At 41.0% G+C, this 27,103-nt stretch overlaps 1 protein-coding gene across 2 annotated transcripts in view; it reads left to right on the top strand.

Moving 5' to 3' along the window:
• LOC147269485 (CUB and sushi domain-containing protein 1-like) overlaps positions 1–27,103 on the top strand; it is a 406,566-nt gene that overhangs the window by 78,670 nt on the left and 300,793 nt on the right. For both annotated transcript variants that reach the window (XM_086185701.1, XM_086185692.1), the window contains exon 2: positions 23,812–24,028. In XM_086185701.1, coding sequence (XP_086041827.1) covers positions 23,812–24,028 — 217 coding nt within the window. The remainder of the gene's footprint in view (positions 1–23,811; positions 24,029–27,103) is intronic.

The following is a 27,103-nucleotide window of genomic DNA, read 5'->3' as shown; positions in this document are numbered from 1 at the left end:
TAGCAACCAAAGTTTTAGCAGTCCATTTGGGATTTTAATGGGTCACACTTTTCACAGCCTGCATAGTAAATCTGCTCTTGGAGGCCAGTGAGAGCAGTTGAGGCCATCTATGATTTAACGTGTCCTCAGCACTCCTCATCGCAGGCTGACGCACCGCACAATACCACGTACCCATATAGTTTCACCCGTTCTGTGTGGTGTTGAAACAGTTCTGTTCGGTGTGTATGATTAAAAAGGCCTTGTGGTCCAAACTGCATTCAGCTCCAAATGAATAATTGGCCTATAGCATAAAAAAACCAGGGCAGTGCTGTCAACATGCTGTCAAAATAAATAAAACAATCACAGATGCAGACGCTCATTCTATCTCCCTCTTTCTGTCTCTGGCATTTATGCTGTTATTGGATGTGACTCTTGCTTGGTGGTGCTGCTTCCTTATAAATCCCTGGATAAAACACACACACACACACACACACACACACACACACACGAATAATGACTACATTATAAAAGGGTAAATTGCTTGGGAAAGCCCCCCCCCAACTAACCTGTGACCAGCTGGAGCTTTTACTAATTGGCTGACCTCCTGTCACCCTGACTGAGTGGTTGACTGACTGATTGGCTCCCAAGTCGGTTGACTAACGGACCAGATAACAGGCTGACAGACTTAGTGATGGTTGACTGACTGGCCGGGTGGTTGATGGAATAGCTTGCTGGATGACTGACTGACTGACTCACAACACAGGCTCACAACTCAAAGCCAATAGACCAGCGACAGCAAAAATTCTCTGAAGAGATTATCGAGACACACACACACACACACACACACACACACACACACACACACACACACACACACACACACACACACACACACACACACACACACACACACACACACGTGCATCCTACAAACCCATCTTAAAGTTAGGGGAGAGAGCTGTAAGCTTCTGTAAGCTGAAAAGAAGAGATAAAATGACTTTGGATCTTTTTCAACAGTATAAGTTTCCTGTAATTTTAACATACACTGACAAATATGTTGATATTTGGCTGCAATATATTATGCCCCGCAGTTGAATGGATTAGAAAGTCTGTTTTGGCACCGAAATGTGCAGATCAAGCTGGATTACTGTGTTTCTCATATTTGGAAAAAAGTTATATTAAAAGAACATGATAGCACTATATTATCAAAGGGGACCTATTATTTTATGTCCAGCTTTGTTTTTTCTTTCCACTAAAGTGTTTTATAATTCGCAGTCTAAAGTGGCTGTATCGCGTTTCAGTTTCTTCTCTGTGCAAACTTCCGTAAGCCTGCTGAGGGGCAGCATCTCTGCAGCGACGGTGCACAAACTAGACACCACAATTAGATGAATTCCCAGTAGCACGTGGGTTTTGCCACTGCATCGCCCCTTTAGGACACGAGCAGCAGGTCCCGAGTCTGTTCTCTTCCATAGATTATGACTAACTCTTTCATCACAGAAATTTTCTCTGATGTAAATATGGACCCACTTTCCCCTCAAGCCTCCTATTTTAAGACTATTCTGACTCTGAAATGGCATTTGATTTTACAAATCTCATCTCTTTACTTTCAGTGCAGTACCAAGGCTGTTTGATTTGAAACCACAAATTCGGATGTAAAACTGGGATGATCAATGCTCACGTTCATTCACACAATGTTCACAACACTTGCAAACAAGACACGTGGATTTGACTGCACCCTCGTGTTTAGTATTATTTCCTATCCTTGGTGCAGCTTTTGTGAGTTCATCAAGGAAGGCAAATAATTGTATATAATAACCAATATGAGCAAATTGTAAAATTTCTTAAACATACATCAATATAAATGACATAGATAAGGGAATATATCCCTTCTGATAAAAAAATCTTAATTTAGTCTTAAGAGTTGCTTATAAATGCCACTTAACAGATGAAAAAAAAGTTAAAAAACCAACTATGAAATGAGTGAAGTCGATATGCAGTTAATTTGCAATACAAGATGAAAGATAAGAATCCAATTTAGATGCATAGTAGTTTTTTTTTTAAAAATCTGATAGTTTATGAGCAATCATACTGACCAAGGTTTTTTTTTTTTCCCACAAAAGGTGTGTTGATTGGTAAATATTAGAGAGAGAATATAATTTTTAGAAACAAATAAGTGAAATTAAGCCATGTTAGAAAATGGTAAAAAGCCAAAATAAAATAAGTCCAGTGCTGCCTCCTTTGCTAACTGCACCATTGCAGGCCTGGGGGCCTGGCCTGGCTGGGGCTCTTTGGGGGGGGGGGGGGGTGGTCCTCTTCCCGGCGTGGTGGTTGGGCTGGGGTTGGTCACAGGCCCTGCTGTTGTGCGGTGGATCGCTCGCTGGCGGTTTCACTCAGTCTGAGGTGCCCTGGACCGTATCAGCATCAATGGAGTTCTCAGCCCCTGTATGGAGGAAGATGAGAGTATGATTGTTTTGTCCGGGGGTGGCGGTCCTGGGCGTGCGTGCCTTCGACTCACCCCGGCGGGTGGGCTGGGCCTCTCGGGGGAGTGGGGGGTCCCGGCTGGCTGGCTGGTGGTGCCCTATAGCCTGAAGCCCGCCTGCTCTGGGGGGAGGGGGAGAACAGGGGATGAGTAGAGGGGATGGGGATCGTGGGTTGGGGGGGGGATAGCTCTGTTCGGGGGTGGTGGGCCTGGTCGTTGTGATGGGCTGTGGCTGCCCCGCCTGGGTGTGGGGTGTGGGTGGGTGTCAGCCTCGCCGCTGGCAGACCTCTTGGGGGGCTCTGGTCGGGTCTCGGGCCAGAGGGGCCCTGGGGCCCTGTGCCCCTGGGCTCTGCTCATGCTGTGAGGGGGGGGGGGGGGGGGGGACCGGCGGTCCAGCGGGACCGGGGTCATCTCTGCCCTGTCTCTCTGGGTTGCTTCCGGGTGGGGGTTGCTGCTCCTATGGCTGTTTCCTGGGGGAGGGGTGGCCTGGGGCTCCCCGTGTCCTGGGGGTTTCTGGGTGCTCTGGTGGCCTGGTCCTGACCTACCTGCTATCCTGGACTGGGGGTGCGATGTCCTGGCCCCCCCACATCAGCTACAGCCAGCTACGCACAGCATCCAAGACAAACCATAGCACACACACATAGACATACACACGCGTATACACACATACACGTATGGGGCGCACAACTGACCCATAAACACACACTCATACATTTATCTTAAAATTATATTAAACCAAATGGTAAACCTGCACCGGAAATTCTGCAACCAATGTTTTTTTCTTTTTGTTGTTGTTGTTACTTTTTCTTTGTTTGTTTGTTTGGTTTTTGTTTGGTTTTTTCTGCTATTGCTGTTGTTGTTTTTGTCTCTCCCCTCCCCCTTGTCTTCCCTATCCTGTCCCTGTTCTCTCTTCCTGTCCACTCCTGAGCCTCAGTCCGGTAGCTTCATCAATGAACCAATACCATTCCTAATAAAGTTAAACATAAATGGCAATAGGAGGAGTTTATCAGATTCCTCCTATGCAGAATAAAACTGCTTCCGTACAACAAGGCACCAGGAACATTGATGCTGCTTGCCCCAGCTGCTGAACAGGACAGGTTAAAAAAATAAAGGTTAGTAGTTTCTATCTTTGCTAAACAAAGACATTTTCCTGCCAGACCTTTATGTGGTCGTTCTAGATCAGACAACAGCGTGCTGAAGTGACGAGGCCGCCAAGAGCCTGATGGGAGCCTCTTGATTATTGTTGTTGAACCTAAATAAACAAAAGAACAGACAACACAATAATGTTGAAACATTGATTTTAATGGACCCACAGAGGTTTCACCACAGCATCATTACAACACATTACTCAGACTGCAATGTTGGAATTATTACTCCTTTACAATATGACTTGGTGAGATGGGCTTTCTCTCATTTGACTGTGGTAACAAAAAAAAAAAAAGAATTAACTTCCCCTGAGGAAAATTAAATATTAGAATCAATTATGCAATAAAGTTAAATCCCCTGAATCAATTACGAGATACAATTTAAAGCTTCTAAAACTTTAAAAAGACCAATTTCTTCAATTTTCATGGAAGCAGGGGTGCAGAAAGCATTTTAATGTCATGATGTAGGATTTTTGCATAAAGTCAGATGAAATACCATGCCGTGAAATAACTTCTGTAATGTTGCTTATAATTAGGAATCATTAAGGTATGACTTATCGACACAATTTGACCTACTTTAGGTTGATGGGGCTTCATTTTTTTCCTCTGGTGTTACCCACTGTTAACAAATCTGTCCAGTGCTTAAATGTTACAGTTCAGTCAGAGTCTTATGGAGTAAATGTGAATGATACATCACTGCAGCTTCTTTTTTCTTGTTTCTAAATTGTTTTTCATTGATTTTGAACATTCAAATTAATGATTTAGATCATGCATTTACATTTATTTATCTAGAATCTATTTAGGTACTTGCTTTACCAGGCGAACGTGACAAGAAACATTTGATGATGTGATCTCCTCAGAGCTCTCTCGCTCTCTCTCTCTCTCTCTCTGAGCATTCATCCCTTTTTGTCCTTCCACCCAGTAATGAGAAGTAAGTCATTTCATTACTCATCTATGGTCAGTTTTTCATTTATTTAAGTACTAATCTTCCCTTCATTGATCCATCCCTCTCTCACCTCTTTCCCTTTACCTCCCTGCTTTTGCTCATCTGTCTCATTCTTCCTTGCTCTCAATAGTCATTAGAGTACACAATGGCTTTATACCCTATGAATATCACATGGTTGTGTATACCTGTTTGCAATTCTGCTTTTCAACATTAAAACCCACAACCCTATACCATAGAATGTGCTTTTACATGTACATTCATAAATTAAAAACGGGGTCGTTTGTGTTTAAAGAGGCCTTGCTGATGCCACATGCTTCTGTGATCAGCCATTAGGCAGCATCACAATCAATTAAATCCTTTTCAGACTATCTAATGGGACATCTTGGCATCCTCCTCTCATCATCTACCGTAAAGAATTCAAATATCCCGTCAAAACAGCAGCAACGATAAAAACTTTCTCCCCCATGACTCCCATCCATCCCCTGCTCCCTTTACCTCCTCCTACAGATTCCTCTTGATTTCTTTTGGCCAGAACTGAAACTAATCGCATGGATAGATGTTGTAAATACGTATCCACCAGTGAGAGGCCCAGTGTGGTGTGTGTCATATCATGCAGTGTAAATTAGTTTTTTTTTTTAGCTCATGCACAGTGGTGTTGAGTTTTTTTTTTTTTGGTAATCAGAGCAACACCACAGACACAAGACACTATATAATGTGAAATTAAGACAGCAACCTGATGGCAATAAGTTTAATGAGCACTACGTGATCTTGTTTGACAAGGGATTGAAAATAAGGGATGTTCATTTGTATGCAAAAGTGGAAGAGGTGAAAAAGACAAAGTCAAGCACGATTTATAGCTCTATAGTGTGTAACTTGGGTATCAAGTCCATGTTATGTATAACTAACAAATGGTTTGGGAGCAAGGAAACATAGTAGAATGTGTGGGGAGATATAAATTAGACATGCCTTTGAGCATTTAGACTCAATAGCAATTAACCTAACCTGCAAGGCTTCGGTCTGTGGGAGGAAGCAGGAGCACTGGAGGAGACCTGTGCAGCCACGGTGAGAACATGTCAAATCCACATGGGAAGGTCTCAGTCAGCTGACAGATTTGAAGACATGAATAAAACATGTAAATAATCCATCCCAACCAGCACTGCATTGGAAAGAAAACAAAAAAGTACAGAAAGTACAGTGCATAGGGGGGTGATTACAGTTGGAACATATGTTGTGGTAAAATATTCCATTGCCATCTACATCGATTATTAATCATTTAGCTATTTTGCTAAAAACTGGGCGTGCAGGTTTTTCTGCTGGCACAAGGAAACACGTGTATAAATCCATCGGACTGAGTGTGCGTTACTTCTTGAGTAGTAGCAACTGTTGACTGATGACCTGTTGGATGGATGCAGATGAGGTTGCTGTAATTTTTTCCCGCTCATTGTTCAGGGGGTTTCCCTACACAGTTTGAGTTGTGATACTGGTCAGAAAAGAAGCCATACTGGCAAATTGATCAGCCCTTTTAAGCAACCGAATGACTTCACACTTCCTTGTTCTGTTGTCCAAGTATTGCTACGTTGTCCAGGCCTTCTGCAGCTACATCCCTACTAGGATGCTGACACTGAAATGTTACTTCGTGGTATTGTTTTTATCAATGTCTCCTCTTACCCACAACATCCTTGTGAGAGATTAAATGACCAGGACACAACACATGGCACTAATAATCAATGTCAACAATTTCTGTCACATCTGCAATGAGAACAAAGATGGATTGGCTGCAACCTGAGTTTTAGGACTTTTTTTGGAGCACCTTAATATTCCTCATGTCAATATATGGACTGTTCATTAGATGGACTATTGAGAAAACTAAAATAAATCTGACGATCAGGTGCATGTTTATGTTTGTTCCTAGGAAATGAATTGAGGTGAAACATGTGTTATTGAGGTCCAATGCAGCCAATTTCTAAATATAAAATAGAATTGTGGCTTCACTGTGAAATTTTTTCACAACACTGTTTACAAACACACACTCACACACACACACAAGCACACACACACTCAATTTGAGTTTGGAAGGATCAGGGTTTGGGTTAAAAATACATTATGAACAATGCTTGAAAATGTGTTAATATGTGACTATAAACTCTTCCTTTGTATGAATAAATGGGACTAAACTGCATTAAATGGAGAGCATAAAGTGTATCCTAATAGCTTGCCAAATTACATAAGAAACGGTGTGATATTAATACAGCATTTGGTGATGCCAGACAGATATTATTTTCAATCATTTTTCTTGATAAAAGTGAGTTAACTTTGAGCACGGAGTGCAGGTTTCAATTTGATTACTTAGAAACGTTTCTGATATTTTGGAGACTCATTTATAGTTCAGTCAAATTTTCTTTGGATACTGTCACAATAACTGTCTCGCTGTAGCTGCTAATATTCAGTTTGGACAAGGAACTCAATACTGACCTTCTAGTGTGCTCTAATGTTGTAGTTTTGTCTTGTTAGTGTCAGTGTTTCTAGCCAGTTCTAGTTTTATTTTGAAAATATCTCCCTTACCGTCAGCTAAACTTTCTGCCTCTTTCCAGTCTCCCTTCTTTTTCTCTCTGAGCGCCTGTGTCTCATTAGGTCATCAGTACTCATCAGCCTCAGCCCCGCCTCCTTGAGTCTCTTAACCAATCAGCTCCTTCCCTGCCCTTGTGGTTTCACACCTGTTTCTTGTTGTGTCATTAGTGGAGTTTGTGTTTAGCTTTGTCTATTCCTTCTCGCTTCCTCCAATGTGCTCCCTGTATTATTCATCTGTTTTTCCCGTGTTTGTCAATGCTCGCATGGTTACTGTGTTTCCTCTTTGTGTTGAGCTGTTCAGTTGAGTGTTTTTATTTCATTTCAATACCTCATCATCATCTTCAAGTTCTTCCACTGTCGTCTGCCTCCTCCTCCTGACAGTTGAAGGTAACACAAAAGCTGATAATAATCAAGTTTTAAAAACAGAGCTACAAGAGGGGGGAAAAAGCATTTGGTTGGAATTTAGGTTAATAATCCATTTCAATTTTCTTTTCAGAAATAATAATTAGAATTTTATTAATTTATGGATTATACATGTCATGAAGGAACCCTCAAGGTACCACCCGAGAAGATGTGGGAAATAGCCAATTCACTGATGCGGCCTCATTAATACTTACAAAACTATCAATTTGTTACTTTGATGAATAATTAACTTAGCTACAACCAAAATTATCGTATCAGTAGCTAGTAAAGTTTGAAGGATTTAGGAAGATGAGGTTTGCATTCCCTCTTGTACAGCACTGAAGGAGCCAGCTGTGTGTGTGTGTGTGTGTGTCTGTGTGTGCGCTCGCGCAGTCATGGTGCAGTGTTGGGAGTCAGTTTGCATGCAATTACATTGTTGTTTAACTATTAACGTGGTGGTGTATTGTTTTACTTGTAAATGTGTTGCTCTTGTCCGCTGTTCGCTGAATGCATCCTTGCTGGGCCTCGTCCTGGACAAATGGAGGCTTCTGTCTGCTCTGCAAACTCAGGTTCTGTCTTTGTGTTCTGTTTCTGACAGGTAGATTCCTTCTTGTTTTTTTTCCTGAACAAAGCTCGGAGTCTTTATTTGCATACTGAGCCACACGGATGTTTAGGCAGGAAAGTTGTGTTTGGGAGATGACTCGGGCATGACCAGGAGCTTCAGTGGATGCGTCTACAACTGATGAAACCGCTGGATTTATCGAAAGTTTTTTGCCCACTTGAGGTGTTATGTCAGCCTGCAGGAATGGAGGAGTGAAGGATTATGTGAAGTTGACTTTAAACTAGGGTTTAAACAAAAACAAAGTCCTTCCTCGGGATGTGCATTAGATTACTCGCACTGAAGTTAAATCGAGCTTGGTTTGACTGTTCCTTTCCTCTGGTTAGCAACACACACAGAACAGAAGATCCCTAGAGCTTTTTAGTGAGTTTGGACACTGTTGCTGGTTTCTTTCCCCAAACTGTGTGACTTTAAGCAGAGCTGAGGTATACAGTAAGGGAAATACACACATTGTGAGAAATGCTTGTTTGCGGTGAAACCTGCAGTCAGATGACAAGATCAATATTAATTGCACCTCTAATATGGATGTAGCTACTGTAGGTCTGGGACGTGTTTAACCTAAACTCTGTTTATCAGGAGAAGGGGTGACAGAGTGAGTGTAATAAAAGTAAAACTTTCTTAACATTGTTATCTGATAAAATACAATACATCCAGCAGCCACCTGGGAGGAATTACAGATCAGAAGCTAAAATATGTCTGCCTTCGCTTACTGTATATAGCAGAGATTCACATTGTGCTGCAGTGGTTTGTGAATTCTAATTTCCATGAGGAAAACTTATAATTGACAGTTTAAGCATAGTTACATTGATTACTATTTCGGTTTATATTGAGGTTTCTGCTGTTTTTTGTCCAGATGTGGTTTTGAGTTTGTCCTTCTGTTTCTTTGGGTGCTGCTCAACTACTCTTTTTAGTACTTCGATAAAGTTTGTGCCTTTTTTTTTTTCTCTTCTCTTCTTTTTTTTTTTTTTTTTTTTGAAAACTCAACTCAGGGATTGTGTATGTGTGTAAATGAGAAATAGAAGGAGAGAGATTCATGCATAATGCTGAGGCAATGGTGGCAGGATGTCATGCTCCTCAGGAGTCAGACCCCTCTGAGACCAAAATCAGGAAGGCTGAAGCAGGCTGCCTTGGGTTTCCCGGATTTTTGTTTTTGATGTTTTCACTGTCTGAATCAGGATGCGTCTCTTGCAAATGTGTTGTTTGCTTTAGACCATTTGCAACATTTTTAATGTCTTTATGGAGTTTGTAGACTCAAAGCTATAGCGTGTTTCAATCCCTCAAATCTTGTAGCAGCTCTTTAGAATTCTCTCTAATCTGAATAGGAGCTCATTCATGGTAATATGATTACTGCCCCTATAATAGACTAATTACAATGGCTGTCATGAAGGACGATTTATGCTGAGTAGGTGCAAAGCATTTGACCTGATGGTATGTGTTCCCTCTCCCTTCTTTTCATTTTATTCTGTATTTATTTATTAATCCCCCCCCCCCTCGCTTGTCCTCCCATTATCTCAGCCTGCTTGCCTTTTTCTTGTCTTTCTAACGGGTTGTTAATCAGTGATTACCGCAGCAACAAAAGGTTAGGTGAGAGTGTTGATGGGATTCTGTTGTCATGGGAAGTGCTGAAGGCAAAAGGCAGTATCCGCTGAGTTTAATGTTGCTGCATGTCTGTGTGTGTATGTTTAATATCCTTCACTAAATCATGCATGAATGTGACGTAGTTTGTTAAAAGAGCTGTGGGCTCTTACACACATTCGCAAACACACACGCACACAGACTGTAGAAGATGGATGTCCTCGCTTCTCAGTAATGCCTCTGTGTCTCAATCTGTCTTCCTGAAAATGACAATGTGCTGTGATGATACAGGATATATAGTGTTACTGACACAGAGGAAAGAAACATGCAAAGCTACAAACACACATTGGGTCACGAGCAGCCGGGGACGGACACACATGGTGACAGAAATGGAAAAAACTCACATGAGTGATCACATATAAGAAAAACCCCAATGTCTATGTTGAATTTTCTTATTTTTCTACTGCATTTTTCACCATCCTGTGCTATAACTGCATCCATGGAGGGGAAAAAGTAATACCCTAATAAGTGTGGTGTGTGTGTGTTTATGCCTCATTTCCATAGTGTGTATTGTACTGGCCTGCACTGTGTGGTATGATTAGTTAAAAATGATGCCTGTCTCTGTGTGATTACCAATAATCACATTGTTTCTGGTGTTTGTGTATTTTTTTCCCTCAAATTGCATAATAATAACTCTGCAGGCCGATAAAATGGGCACATAGAAACTGTTGCTATAGAAACACCAGAATAAAAGCACCCTCCCTGGTAACGACACAAGTTTTCGTTTCTTCCTGCGAGATGGGAACCCTTCCCCGTCTCACTCTTCGTGTTCCCTCTCTTTTGCCCGTCTCCCCCTCTCCCTTTGAAATGAGACAACAGCTTCTCCCTCGTCTCTCTCCATGTTCCACTTTCATTCCATTTCTCACTCCCTCTCCTCCTCCTTTCAACCCGCTCTTCTATTTCCTTAGAGGGACCTATTTTCCTGAGTCAAATTCATTTCACTAGAGCACTTGGCTGTGACTGACAGATTTTTGGTAATTTCATGACCAGAGGCTACAGTATTCCGGGAGTGCACCTGTAGCCCAGATGTATAAGAGGCTAGATTAGGAGGAATAAATTTTTGCAATCAATCACATCAGCTCCACTCATTTCATGTAACAGCCGTGCGCTCCCACCTCACGTCGACATTGTTTTAATGGAGAACAGAGCCCAAAACTCTCAAGGGGAAACTGATGAGGTGCAGAGTCTCACTACGCCAAATGCGCAACAAGTGTGTTTCAGATTTGGTCCTCGTTCAGTGAAATATATTCATGCAAAAATGAAGCCTACGAGCTGCTTTGAGAATGAGCACAATCATTCAAATTATAGACTGCAGATGGAGCGCGCACACACACACCTGATTTGCTGCCTTCAGAAAGCTGCACAATTTCATCAAGTGAAAAGGAAAGCCCTTCATACATAATACAAGTATATGCAGATGACAAAAACCAGCAAGAATCTTTCTCTTGTTGCAGCAATCGCGTTTGGTATGCTTTTACTCTGAAAACAGATGCAGACAGAGGCATGTTTTCAATTTTGGCTGCAGGACAGCTCTGACCCACCTAATTTGTGTCGCCTTCCTATCCCTACTGGGCCTTTTCCTTGTGCTTTTACTTGGTGTAATAATGTCATTGCAAGCAACAAGCATATAGAACTCATGCAGGCGTCAAATTACACACAAATTGACCAATGCACTTGTGCAAATTTCCACACTTTTGGCTATTTATGATAAGGACATTGACACTTTAAAGTGAAATGTAGCCTGCAAAGTAGTGAAACATTAAAATATCCTAATTCTTCTTAATATCACAAAGTTCAATATTTCACAGTACTGCATTTGCACATTTAATCTCCTGAAAGTTAAAGAGCACATTTTTGCTTCTCAAGATTATCGTGTGTGTGTGTGTGTGTGTGTGTGTGTGTGGCTCAGCACAGTAAATGAAGTTCAAATTGGATGGATCTTTTCCTCACGATTCACATCCTGTGCCAACATTCAATAAATACAGGATGTATTGTGCTCTTGATGTAGTGAGGTGTGCTAAATTGTCCAATATCACCATTTCATTAATGGTGTTTATGTTCAGTGGCTCTGATATGTAATTACACAAATGCTAACGCAGCAGGCTAGAGGCCCATCAGGAGAGTGACACCAAGCTCTTTTTAAAGAAACTCAGACAAATACAGAGAAATGGGTCTCATAACAGTAGCTTGAGCTACATGATGTAACTTGTAATATTTAATATGAACCGCTGACAATCTGTTCCCTTTTTTAATCTCATTCTTTTACTTAACTGTTAAACAAAAAAACCCATGTTGCTCTGACTTGACTTAACTTCAAAGAACCAGCTGCCCTCTTGATAGAACTACTTCTTGTCACTGTCTGGTACTCTCCTGCTGACCTGCTGCTCACCGCTGCCACTCTCTCTGTCAATGACACTTGGTACTTTCTTTCCTCATTGTTTGTTTTCTGCTCACATTTTTACCCGTTGCTTCTTTTTCCACATCCCTGCAAAATAACTTTGTGTGTGTGTGGGTGTCGCCATGTAAAGTGCGAGCTGCTAGCTCATCTGAAACATGAATGTCCCTACAGATGAATAGTCAAGCATACTGCAGCATATAGAGTATTAGGACCCTGAGGGCACATAGATGATGCAAAGAGGTACATCTCTCTCTCTTTTCATTGTTTGCATTCATCTCTACCGCTCTTTGTCATCCCTCTTTCTCGTTTTGTGTCCCCCTTTGAATTAGGAGTTGGAGATCATTTTTAGAAATATCTGTCTTTTGATCTTTTTTGCATCTGCACCTTAGTGCATAAATATGCATATACTTTACATGTATATGACACACACATACTCATGCAAGTTGTTCTCTGGCCTGTTTGCTAGCTAACGGCCCTTGTTGGAATCACAGCCGTTGGACAACAGCTGTTAAACTGTTCACTGTGTGTGTATTTTACACTTGCAAGAATTTCAGCTTCACATTGTGATGTACAGAGACATGCACGTGCACGCACACACACACACACACACACACAGGTTATTACACAAATTGCCCAGCAGAGCATCTCTGTCTGTGTTTCTCTGTCTCCCTCATCTCTTGTCTCTCCTGCTCTCAAGATACAGAAAATCCAGAGGGACCAATAAACTCAAGAGGCAGGCACCAAAAAACAGGAAGGGAGACCTATCCAGAGAAGCTCTGACAGAGTGAATTTCAGGAGTATACTTTCCTTAGTATTTCTCCTTACTGCTGGAGGAGGCTGCAGACCTGAAGAGGCTCAAGCTGCCACCCGTAGCACCACCTGCTCACGTCCACGTCTGTCCGTCAGTCTCTTCCCTTTCTCTCTCTCTTTATCTCTGTCTCTCTCTTTCCTTCTCTATATTTGTCTCTCTCCATTATTTGCCTTTGTCTCTGCCCCACTCTCCTGCTCTCTTTCCCCCCAACTGGTCAAAGCAGAAGGCCGTCCCCATTGAGCCTGGGTCTGCTCGACATTCCTGCCTATTCAAAGGAAGGTTTTCGTCGCTGCTGTTGCAGGATGTGCTTGCTGATGGAGAATTGTTGGGTGTAAATTCATTGAAGGAGTGTGGCACTGGACCTGCTCTACCTGCAAAGTGTCATGAGAACTTTTGTTGTGATTTGGTGTTATATAAATAAAATTGACTTGACTTCCCTGCTAACTGTGTTTTACCTCCATTGAAAGCCTGGTTAGTGCTATAAAACACAGTGTACCAGAATACCAGAATCAACAGAGCCCAATTAATTTCACCACAGAAAAGAACCTGAGTTCTTTACACCTCTGTGGTCATCAGTTTAAAAAAATATGGTTCAGGATGGCACCACCCTCCAAATTGTTGGAAAACACTTCTTTCATGCAGAGCTTGAAATGCATTTTGGCAACTGCTGATACCAGCAATAGTCCGCATTTAACTGTGAATGTTGTAGTAATTGACCTGTGTCTCTATTACACAAGCCCCAGAAGTCATAAAGCATAGATAAATCAAGGCCTCCTGCCTTCAAATAGACACCTGCCAGATTGACAGTGAGTCTCACATGGGCTTCTTGTGAAATTCTTATAAAATGCTAATAATGCACAATTAGAGGGATGACTTTTAGCTGTGATGCAGTTTCTACATTCGGGATGAGCCTCAGCCTGAATATTTAAGTGCATATTCACCTCCAGGTCTGAGCTCAACTCCACCCACTGTATAATACTAAAAACTGGGTGAAGTGCAGCTAAGGACAGGGAGGGGCTGAGAGGAGGTGCAGGTATGTAAGTGTGTGTAGGAGTTCAGTGACATGATCTAACCAGGAACAAATGGAGAGTGACACACAATCACCTTTTCAAAGTGGAGTACTTTCCCCTCCAGTATCCCATGACGTAGACGTTCCACGTTAATGTGCTCTTCCCTCTCAGTGCAACTTGTTTTTCATGCAATTAGACAGTCCTTTTCTTCCCAGCTTTGTGTCCTTGTGGCCAAAACTGGAGGTCGATTGAAGCTTTTCCCTGTGCTTCGTATACAACACAAGACTGTGGCGCCGCAGGATGAAATGCAGGTTCTGGTGAACCTTTAGCAATATCTCGCTGGGAGTTGTAAAGTAACATCAGTTGGAAGTGAATATTTCATTCTTACAAAAATGTATTTTAAACTCCCTTGAATGACGCATCTCAATTAGAAACCTTTTGAAAATTAGTAGTTTTTTTTTTCTTTCTTTGTACAGGCTCTTGCCTGACCAACTGGAGAACATTAACTTTTCTTTTTACAACTCAAAAAAAAAGTTTTTAGAGCCCTGCCTTACTTTGAGAAAGCACAGATACTGAAAACACGCTGGAACAGTAGATTACTGCCAGTACAAACTAAAGATTCTCAATGAGACAAAACTGTTATAGGGGAAGTTTCAGCAATGTCAACTGGCCAGTGTCAGTTCGACCCAGAACCAGGTCTACAGTATGTACCTCATTTGCTATCAGGAAGCTCAGAGTTCTCTTTAGCCTTTTCCCTGGTGGGATTCTTTCAAGATAATTGGTGTTTTCTCTGCTTATTAGAGGCGACATCATCTCCTCTCAATGATGTAATGCCTTCACGAGCAGACTTTGTCAAAACGTATACAAAATTTTCACAAAACTGGGGAGATGTCTTAATTTCCCTGAAGAAATTTTACCTAAGGCGCAACTATATGATGGAATTTACTATATATATATATATATATATATATATATATATATATATATATATATATATATATATATATATATATATATATATATATATGGACTGACCTGCTATAGGACAGCAAACCAGGTAGTTCCTTTTTCTTGACTCGAACTTAAACACAACCGAAGTACACTATCCTAAGTACTAAATCTTAATCTTGACCTGTTCAGTATGAAATAATCGGAAATTAAATAAAGAGAAAAAAGATTGTGTAGCTATACGAGAGCTGAAGTAAATTTTACACCCCTCCAGTGTAAAGGGTTTGATAAAATTTTAACTTTTGACAGCCAGATCAACTGGCAGGAACAGATTATGGTGGTCAAAATGTTGCTGTGACCTCATCATGACCTGCATCATTTAGAAAACATGTCATTATAATTTTCTTTTACGAAGAACCTGAACTTTCAGTGCACTCCAACCCATACATAAATGTCCATACACATAGATCATTTTTCTTACCCCTCATTTTTTTAGATTTAGTGAATTCCCCTTTGTTGAATGTAAAAATTGTATGCTGTCAGAGTCATTTTTGATATTCCCTACGACCTGAACCAAAAAAAAGGAACAAGGAAACATTAAAGTTTGTAAGGTGACAAGCATCCGGGACCTATTTTTGTCACTGTTGATGGCGGATTACTAAAAAGTATAGCTTAATGTGCATTGATAGGAAACTGCTCAACTCAATCACCATTGTAAGCAAAATAGATTAAAGTGTCTTTAAAGACTAAAGCTGTTAACTGTTATGGATTAAAGACAAAAAAAATAACATCAACTCTGAGATGTTTTTATTGGGAAAAAAGAAAAAAATCTATTATCAGATGAAATAAGTAATTGATTTTGACTGTCAGGGAAAAATAACGTCATTGAGTAGGCAAGAAGATTGGAAAGAGAGAACAAGATAGGGAGGAATCCAGAGGAAGAGAATTATTTTAAGAAAAATGTTCCAGGTGCTGTGGAAGCGAGTTTGCGTTTTGTCAGCAATGACAGAGTGACACAGTCCTGACCGCGAGCTAGAGTTTGTATTAGAACATCTCAGCATAATAGTACAATTTACCACATAGTTACACACCAAATAGACCCAAGGCCAAGGTCATGTGCACGTACACACACACACACACACACACACATACACACACACACACACACACACAAACATAGATATAAATATACAGGATTGCTTACTGTCACTGTGCTCTCTGCACACATTTTGCTTGCTGTTCTCTAACACATGTTCAGCAGACTGCTGACTTCATGAGTTTGATATTCCCATCCAATCTTGACCAAAGAAGATCCTAATGTGTGTTTTTGCAGAAGTGTGTGTGTGTGTGTGTGTGTGTGTGTATGTGAGAGAGAGAGAGAGAGCTTTCTATGTCACATTTACAAGCCGACTTTTCAGGAAAGCAATTCATATGCTTTTCCTTTTTTTTAGAACATCCCATGGGTGAGTTAAATATTGAGCACACTGCTCCTTTTTTTTCAGTGATGACACTGCAAGCCAGTGGGGCAGTAATTTTCATTGGCACGTCTAAGTTGTGTGTGTGTGTGTGTGTGTGTCTGTTTCCCCTTCATTGACTCAGAAGCGGCGCTAAACTGGGTTGAGAAATTTCAGGCCCTGGGAGTTTGACAGTGGAGCCTATTCAAACTCTGGAGGGAACAAGTTAACTTTTCTTGCTTGTGTGGATTTAGAGACATCCAATGCTTATCAGTATTTGTATTGATCAAGGGCATTGTTCGATATTTTACCAACAGCAAGTTTAGCTCATCATGTGAGAAGAGCTGCCCGCAGGGAAGAGCCTACCCAGAATTATTACCTAACCTGTCAGCTCCCCTTGACTTTAAGGAGCTTTATGGCAAGTTTGTTTGCCTACAACAGATGTTTTCAGTGTAAAAGCTCTGATTAGCCCACCACGCTTCTTAGCCAGCTCCCAACTGCAGACAGACAGATGAGATTTAGTGGAGACTTAACAGAGCAAAAACAAGAGTGAGTACCAGACCGTTCATCGGGTGGCCAGGAACACAACTGCAAAACTCCAAATTACGTATGAGGGCATTCATCGTCAGCACACAGGCAGTCTGATTAACATAATTAATGTGCTTTGATATGAAATTTGATAAGTCCTTAATGAATGAGAAAATGAGAGAGTGTCTGGCCCTGTACGAAGGAGAGACAGAGAAAATTACCACGGGTTTAAGACCCTCACACTAGGGTCCCAACTGCACACATTCTCATCAATACAGTGCATCATTCAAAATATTGCAGATTTGCACTCACCACATTCATTAGGTGCTAAAGGATATCGGTGAGTTACGGTGTATTCGGCTGAATGTAAACATTACTCAAGATTGTTTACTAGACGACATCACAGGGCACCGGTAAATGTGGTAGTATATCAATGTTGTGTTTGTAGCCTGTTTCCACCAGACCCAAATGATGCATCTGTGGCTGTGACCTCATGCTATCATCGAACAGGCACCATTCCATTTAGTGGGAATTTAAAGATGCCATGAATCGGGGCTTTAAGCAATGAAAGTGGAGGTTCACTGAGTTCAGGAAATAGCACACAAGATTCCAACAAGTCTTCCTTCTCACACAGCTACATGAGTCACTTAGACTGAGCCACTGATAAAACCCATTTGAGAGTGGTTAGGTACAAAAACAATTGTCAGGGTCTGGAAAAGATCTTGGTTTGCAACAGGCACTATTTTGATGGAATTGGGAAGCCAACACTCAATGACAATACAAAACCATCAACAGGCAGCTCTGCTGATGGCTGCAAGATGGCATCTGTCAGTTCTCCAGGTTGCCTTTCATCACTTCTATTTACTAACTTATTTGCTCTTTTTTCAATTATAATTTTAGAAAACATCAAATTCTGATTGGAGGTATTTCCAGCCTATCAATCACTAAATAAACATATTTGAGTGGAGTCCAGGACATTGAAATCTTCCCAGGCACATTGACTGCCTCACTGCTCATGAGATACAGTAGGTGATTAAAAATTTCTCTGTCAACTTCTTGTTTGAGCTATTTTTAGCCAGCCATTGGAAGCATTTGACCCCAACACAGCCAATCTGGACAACTTGTGTATGCTCCTATCACTTCCTAAAACTGCCTCCAGTGTCTTACCATCATCACAGTGACAGCCGCTCCCAATCCCCCGAAGAGACAAGCGGTCTGCTCTGCTGAGACTGGAGAAGCAAATACAAATACAGAATGATGGAATTACCGTCTGTGAACAATCAAGTCAGAGACAATAATATCTGCAGTGGAAAAATACATCAATCAGGATTTGTAAAACCTTTGAAAAGACATTCTTTAACTTCAGTCTTATCATTGGGCGAAGGGTGAATGATTGTCATGCTAAAGATGCGCTCTCAAATTATTATTTTTTCATAAGTTGTTGTTTTTCAATGATGAAAAATTAAGATAAATACCTGATCTCCCCCCCCCCCCCCCCACACACACACACACACACACAGAAGTACAGACATGCGGCTGTGGGTGAAATTGTGGGTGCAGTTGTGTGGAGCACACCTCGCTGTCTCGCATTCACACCTGTTTCTTTCAATTGTCAAGTCAGTTTTATTTGTATAGCGCCAAATCACAACAAAAATTATCTCATGACACTTTACAGGTAGAGCAGTTCCAGCACCACACTCCTTCTATGAATTTACATCCAATAATTCTCCATCAGCAAGCACATCCTGCAACAGCGGCGACGAAAACCTTCCTTTAATTGTGTCACTTTTTTGTGTACATATGTGCGCCTCCTACCTGCAGTATCTCTGAACTCCTCGCACAACCACTATTCTTCCTTGATGACAATGCTTTGGATTTACTCTGTACTTTGTATGTGTGTCACTCAAAGCATGATACATGTCTCTCCTCTATTCCATGGTTTTCATTGTGACTGGGCATGTCTTTTAGCCCAGCGCTGACTCTTATAAACATTTTTCATCAACATAATTTTTGCATTTGACAAACTAACTCTTTCAGTGATACATTACTAAATTTTTTCCTAGCCAATTACGTTTGTGTGCTTATTTTTTAAATGTACACGACATGTTAGGTGACGAACAAACTTCAATCCCAGCAACATCAAGCAGAAAACACTTAAATGCCTCAATTTGAAACAAAATTCTTGCCCTGCACTGAGCATCGTGCCGTTTATAATTCTAAGGGAAAGCTGTGACGACAAAGGAAATTTTACAGTGTGAGAACATTTGAAAGGTAGTTTCCATCATGAGTCTTTTCAAAAGTGTTTTTAGCAGAGTTACAGATGTACTGAGTGATATATGGTTTTCCAGAGACCTGCTTTCATCCTTTTTTAGTACCAGAAAAATGGCCTAAATGCCTCAATCTAACAGCACTCATTTACTTAAACTGTTTGACAGTACGCTGACAGAGAGAGCAAGAGATGGTGATAGAGAGACGGTGAGAGGTTGTGGTATTTGTTCTTTGTGTGATAAATATAGGAGATGAGTGGGTGGAATAAAAACAACCTAACGCTCGAGCAGGATAAGAGAGGAAACAGAGATAGATTTAATGACACATGGAAAGCGACAATATGACACATTGATAATAATGGCGAAAAAGCCGCGAAGAGATGTAATAACATTTAGGGAGAGATGCGGCGATACTAATACAGAGATAATTGTGGTGAAAGAGGGATGCAGTGAAAGTGAGGGAATGAGAAAATGAGTGCAGGACAGCGAAGTAGAGGAGGGGTGATGATGGAGAATGGAGGTGCAGGAGGGAAAAGAATGAGGGAGGATGAGAAGGGGGAGATGGAGACGGTAGATGGTGAGTTACAGAGGTTTGCAGAGGCAAACATGATGTGGGAGAGACAATGATTCTGACACAGAGATAATGAAAAAGAGAGAGGGGGTGATACATGGGAGGAGGTGGTGGAGAGGGGAAGAAAACAAGGATACACAAAAACAGTCCTCTCTTCTCTCCTCTCCTCTCCTCTCCTCCTGTTTCATAGCCAGTATTGAATCACAGCAGTCAATAGTTCTACACAGCGTAACTTAGAAAGATGCATTTGATTTGTGGCCCAGCATGCTGTAGAAAGAGGAGGGCAGCATTTGATTTATGAGCCAGAGACCTTGTGATCAGGTTCAACTGGAGCGCTCCACCTCTCGGCTGATTCTCAACACCTTAAATTTTTCACTTTGTTTGATTGTTATGTAGATTGTTTTGCTGACCTAATATATGACTGAACAATGGTGATGTTTTGGTTGTTGAGGAGAAATTCCTGAGAATCAATTCAGGTTTATGAATTATCTTCAGTATTTTATTTGATTAAAAAAGCAGAGCCTGTGGTTTGATTGCTAACATGAGGTACTGTATGCAGCTCAATGTCTGATACTGGAGCATTATTTGGCATTCTTTAAGCCTCAGATGTCTCACAATAGTTTTGGTGTCCAGCCTGCCAGACATTCATGTACAATGTTTTAAAGTTACCAGAAATAACAACAACAAAAAAAAGTCCAGGAGCACATGGGTTTTAATCAAACAAAGCATGCGCTTGAGTGTGTTTTTAATGAGGACTGACAGTGAGTTTGTATTCATGGCTCGTCTGTGACTGACTGTACAGCACATTCTTTAGCATTTGTCAGATGCAAGTCATAGTAAGACATGAAGGTCAATTTATGCATGTCAGTCAGCACATTTCACCACAGCGAGCAACTGGGGAAACAAATCATGTCAAATATAATCTGATATATTGAGATGTTCCAAAACAGGGAAAAAAAGGACTTACATGTTTGATGTGGAGGGATATTCAGGGCCAACATTTGTGAAGCTAATCTGTTACCATGAAAACAAGACATACAAGCTAACAAATATTATAGGCTCATAGATTTATTCAGTTTATTTAGCCTTTTCCCAATTTGTTAAATTTGTTGACTAGTTCTGATAACGCCCCTCCCCCCCCAAAGAAGCTAGTCATGTCTTTTAGTTTGAAGTGTGTGTTCCTGCTGATGGACTCATCAACAGGTGCATCATTGGATTCAGCAACATAGCTCTCAACAATTGTTGTATGAATTGCAGCAACATTTTGTACAGACATTCATGGACCTCAGAGGGCGAAACAAAGATAATTGCCACCGTCAGAATATAGTATTACTAAGATAGTGAATATGTTAAACAGCACATTAACATTATTGGCCCAATTTTATAATCTTACTGCATTTGAAACCATCAAATGTCTGGATATCTAAACATAGCTATTACAAAAAGTCTTTTTTTCCCCCCCTAAAGGTCAATTAATCCCTGAGAATTTAATAAGAAATGTCAAATGTTCTGCTGACTGTCAGACAAACAAACCTATGACAATAGAAACATCAGCTCTTTGGCAGTAAAACTGAACAGTCTCACCGAGCTACTCGTTGGCAGATTCGGTGTTCACTTCACGGTGTTATTTTCGATGACAGTGTTTTGTTGTCTTGTTCACTTAAACAGTCTGCATACCTTTTGAAAAGACTAACTGGGATTTTCTATTACTGGACAATCTCCCAAACAGGGATTATCCACTAAACCTCAGAAAACCAGCAGAGAAGAACTCAAACAAAATAAACAAGGAGGCACGGCAAAGTACTTTACTGAAACGCCCTGAGTATGGTGCTACAATATGGCATCCGGCATGATGCAAATATCTGCTGAATCCTACTTATCCCATCTGCTCAAAGGGGGCAGAGGGGGGTCTGGCAGCAGAAGAGACCGCGGACATAAGAGAGAGACAACTAGAGACAGAATGAAAGACAGACACAAAGACAGCTGAGAGGGAGAGGTGAATTGGGTTGGAAAGACAGCCAAGAACAATCTGAAATTAATCTGGACACTCCAGATGGTTTGATGTTTGTGTGTGTGAGCACACATACGTGTGTGTGCGTGTCTCTGTTGCTGCCAGCTCATCCATTTGGGCCTGTGTAACGGTATATGTGGTTTGTGTTGCGTCAAACAAACAAGAACATCTGGTATGTGCACAATGAGCAAGTTCTGATCTCATTTTGATGGAAAAAGACAAAAAAAAAAACAACCCAGACTCATACAAATTTGGTTGATTGAACTGTGACCTACAGTAGAAACAATAGTTGTCTCCATAGTGTACATCGCATTAGAGAGTGTGTGCTTTTGAAAGAGTGTAATCCCTACAATGAGGTTAATAAATCAATAGTCATCATCATCTGACAAACAATTACAACTAGCTTTCATACTGACCACACACACATACTCTTGTACTACATGTGCTCTGTATTCTAGTAAAGTCAGAAGTAAATTGGACGAAATGTTTCTACAGGAGAGAATTAGCAGCACTTGAAAGATAGAGGGGAGAGATGAGCATTTATTTGTTCGAGGAGAGTTGAGACCCTGCGTACCATCTAGCAGACCCTTATTTTATTTATGTGCTTGGTGTTTTGAATTTTACATGTGTTGCACATTTATGCCTACTTGTGCCTTTGCAGCAAAATGTGTAAACTAAAAGTTTCCTGCTGTCTTTCTTTTCCATTACATTGTTTTGTTTGTTGTTTTGCATAATTCGGTTTTCATCAATTCAAGCTTGGTTAGCTTTTACAGACCTCCATCAAAATGATCTTTGGTTTGTATTAGTTACAGCCTATTATTGCCTTGAATAATTGCGTGTTATAGTCAGAATCGCTTCCTTCTGCCTGGCTTTATTTAAATCTGCTGTGCTTTTTTTGTAGCAAGTTTAACTTTCACTAGATTTGTTCCACATCAGATTTGCTTTTGTCAGCTACAAAATCCACTTGATTACTAATTTACTGCTTTTTTTTTTCTCTGACTAAACTTCACACTTAGCTGTTCATGAATTCTTCAAGACTTTTCCATCCATATAAAGTTAAATACATGCTACTGTGTCTCCTACAATATATGTTCTTATTCAGGGACATGGAAACTGAAGTTTAGCCTAAAGTGGCATTCAAAGAGAAATGGGAAATAATAATGGCCGTAAAAGCATGAACCCTCTCGACTATAGTATTTTCGACCTCACATTATTTGTGAGACATGATATGATTTTATGGCAACTATAGTTGTTGCTCACAAATGTTTTACCAGTGGAAGTAACTACAGTTGGCTAAATTAGCACTGTCGTGTTCAGTGCGTGTGTATGTGTGTGTCATGCTGGCACTAGAATGTAGAAAGATGTGAAGAGGATGACCTCTATCTCTGTCTGGTAAATGTGATGGAGGGATGGCACTGTAGGTCATATCTCCGCATGTCTGAGTGTTAAATGTCATTGCAATTTAATGAGTGAGCAATGTGATCACATGGTATATGCTGTTAAAACACCACCATACAGTAGTGTGTGTGCATGATATGGTGTGAATGAATGCACACATGATGGGATGTTTATTCTGGCCCAAGATCAGTAGATAGTAGCACTTACATGGTCAGGATGAAAGGTTAGAGACAAGAAATCTAAAAATATACAATGATCATGTTTATTGGATGAACTGTGACATATCCTATCATGTCATGGGAGGCTTTGTGGTGGTGTGTTGCATATGAAGAAAAAGGCTTGTAGTTCAAGCAACACTTGACTTGGTACATAACAGATGACTAAGTGCTCACTTATGCTGCGCTTCATATTCCCTCTCCAGTAAACAACCCTATGAATTAATGTGAAAGGTCAAGAGGAGAACATGGTGTAAAAAAAAAAAAAAAAAAAAAAAATCAACAAATAATTGTTATCACCATGGTGTAAAGCTGCATTCAGTCTGAACTTTCCCATTTAGATCTCTGACCAAATGTAAAAGTCTGATAGATGCATGATAAAGACTCAAGTTTCCTAACTTTGTTTTGTTCTGTGCTTCTCTTTCAGCGGAATCCTGTGGAGGTGTTGTCCAGGGCCTGAATGGTACCATAGAATCGCCTGGTTTCCCCCATGGCTATCCCAACTACGCCAACTGTACGTGGCTGATTATAACAGGGGAGAGAAACAGAATCCAGCTAACCTTCGTCACTCTGGCACTAGAGGAAGACTTTGATATTGTATCAGTGTATGATGGACAACCATCGCCTGGCAACCTAAAAATGAGGTCAGAAACTATTCTTTCATTTACTTCTCTGCTCTTGGTTGCACACCAAAATATTTCTTTTGGCATATTTAATACTTATCTTAGTTGACACACTGCCTCTGATGTCAAAGAACAGAGTGTCAGCTTAAACTTGAGAGGCTTATCTGTCATATTGGATGAATATTTAGGGAAAAAAAAGGTGCACTTATTTTTGTGCATGGCCCATTCTTTTTCAGGGTGACAAATGTAGTTGGTCAAAATACATTTAGATCTAAGGAAGAAAACACTTTGAATCAGTGACACGTTAAAAACTTCATCTGTAACACAATCCAAAGAATTGATGATATTTACTCAAATTCAGTTACAATGATATTATTATTGTTTTTTTTAACTAGAATTACTTTATACAGCACATGCATGGAACCCTGTGCACAAAAGTCTCTCAAGGTTATATTGTATCTAGCCTAGTGGATATGTTATTCAAAAGATAAACCAATCACTAAGTGGCCTGGAATAAAACGGACGGCAGTGTTTTCATTATTGAAATGGTCAACAAGAATGCAAAGGAAAATATAAGCTATTGAGGAACTGGCAGCTTTAGTATTTGGGAAGTTGAGGGACTAAAATACTGGTGCAAGAAAAGAAATTAGAGCAGATCTTCTGAGCTGGCATACTGTGAGAAGCTTATTCATAGCAGAGCTTGTGTGTAGGAGGGTTGAGCTGGGAATGCACCAAGTAGTGTTTGAGGTTGGTGGTGCAGTTATGGATCTGTACAGTGGGTTTTTCCTTGAAAATATTATAGAGCTGTATTTTGTGTTGGTGTTTTGAGTAGGATAGGTTTCCATTTTACTGGCTGGAGGAGAAAAAAAAGGTAGAGCGTAGAATATACTGAGTGGGTAGGCTTGATGAAAGTATAGTATTACGATCTTGGGGTTTGACACACCTGCACGTTCTTGCTCAGAAACCATGTAAAGGCACTTCTGAGGCACTTCTGGCCCGCGTAGAAGACAATAAAAAGAGGGCAGCTTGTCAACGGCACCTTGGACTCCCACTGGCTATGTGTGTTAGAAATTGTTGGCCTGAAGCATGCTTCTGCTGGGATCTTGGAACAACCGGTGTGCTGTCTACACACGGGAGCTGACAGCTGCACCACAAATATCCGTGCACTTTCCAAAACTACAGTTGGTGGTGTGACAACAGTGAAGTCAAGTGCACCAACAGCTCACCTGTGCTTTGCTCCTTAGAGCAATTCTCACATCACCTGCTGCTGTTGCCATTTCCTCTGCTCCATTTTGTGCTCTTTCCTTTTTTCTCCCCATGTCAACTGTTCTTATTTGAGCAAGGTTTTTCACTTGCAGACATGGTGGTACTAACTAGCAAACACGCTATTTCAAAATATTCAGCACTTTGTTGAAAGCGAAGCGTTGTCACATCATGGTTAGATGTGGCCAACTGATGTTTTACTTGGATTAGATTACATTTAAATACTTACACAAATTGTGTCGATTTCTGATGGTGAATAAAATGACAAGACTTCTTACGGTGGCAGCTGCAACCCTTTGCCCTCTTGGTGTCTGTGTCACTGGTGTTAATTAGCCCTGGAGTGGTTTGACACCCACATTATTGGACAGCTACCCAAACATTACAGCAGTGTTTCAAATGCTCAGTCTCTTACAAGCACTCTGATGTAGAATCAGTAGAGGAGTGGTGTATTAGCTGCTTCTAAAGCTTCTGGCCTCGTGTTGTTGTGAGCGCTTGCAGTGAATCCATTCCAAGTGTCATTCAGATCAAGTGACTAAGCTGGGAGTCGTGAGGTACCAGGCTCACTCTCCTCTCAGATCTGCTCCTCTCTTCTCTGAATGGAAACGACTGGACACTGGCACACAGCGCTGATTTGGGATCACTGACCAGCTTCTTTTTGTGCCCTCCAGGTCTCTGGTGTGTTTAACTGTGAGTAAATCTTCAGCCCAACTTGAACAGTAAAGCCTTTTCCAGTTCCAGTTGATTGTCAGCAGTGATCTAATCATACCCTCTCCACTTATCTATGACTGTTTTTACATAAAACACTTCACATTGTCTCCACATGAGATTGGATTCCAGTTTTCCTACGGCTGTTGTTCTCTGAATGACCCTACTGGCCCGAGACAGAGACCAGTTGAGGGGTGGGTCCACATGTTACAGAGATGCACGTGAAGAAGATATTCTGTAACAATTTCCACAAAAGTAAGCCTGTGTGGAAAAAAAAAAAAAAAATCCAGAATCAAGCTGTATCATACTATATTAATCCCCCAATAAAGTCCGAATGATGATTCATGATGTATATCTATGTACTTAAAAAAAACAAACAAAAACCACATATAAACATTCTGCTGACTTTTCCGCCAACCGTTGGCCCTGGCAGGTAAGGTTCAGGTTTTAGAATGAAATCCCAGTCACTGTGTTCTGCCTGCTGGGTGTCTGTCAGCAGCATCCTGGGTTGCAGCTGTGACTCAGTACACGCTCAGGGAATGACATCATGTGAAATGTCATCATGTGACGTAAACTGACTGATGGCATTTAGCTAAATTGGTCCTAATTGATAGATGTTCCTCCTGGTACAGGTGGCAGACAGGCCTTCAACATAGAATACTCCTTGATGAATGAGCTCTTTGGACCGTGAACCAGCATCGCCACATGCGAATGGTGGTCAGCTGGTTCACCGAAAAATGAAATCTTCCTCGCAGCTTCTGGCTAAATGGTTCAAGACTTCCTGATATGAATTCATCAGCCTGCTCTCATGGACAGTAGGAGGAATCCTGGATGAGCTGACTGACCTTTCTTTGTTTACAAAGTGGAGCGCAGAAGAGACAGGATATATCTCTCTCGAACAGTCACCCCTCCAACTGCTCTCAGACCTTATGTGAGGGAAATGCTGCGACGTCATACACGGAAGAAGGGCTGACCTGGCATCTGTGGCCTCTCTACCAGCCCCAGCTGTGCATCCGCAGCAGTAACTCTACTCCATCCCACTCACTCTGATGAATGATGCCAGCAGTGTGAAAATATTTAGTTTTCAAACTTAAAAGCTTCTCCCATACAGGAAACACCAACAGCTCA

This window comes from Aulostomus chinensis, chromosome 2 (assembly GCF_037954235.1).
Source record: "Aulostomus chinensis isolate RoL2024-O1b breed Wild chromosome 2, RoL_Achi_v1.0, whole genome shotgun sequence".
NCBI classification, from domain to species: Eukaryota; Metazoa; Chordata; class Actinopteri; order Syngnathiformes; family Aulostomidae; genus Aulostomus; species Aulostomus chinensis.
Note: the sequence above shows the minus strand (reverse complement) of the source record. Positions and strands in the feature narration are given on the sequence as shown.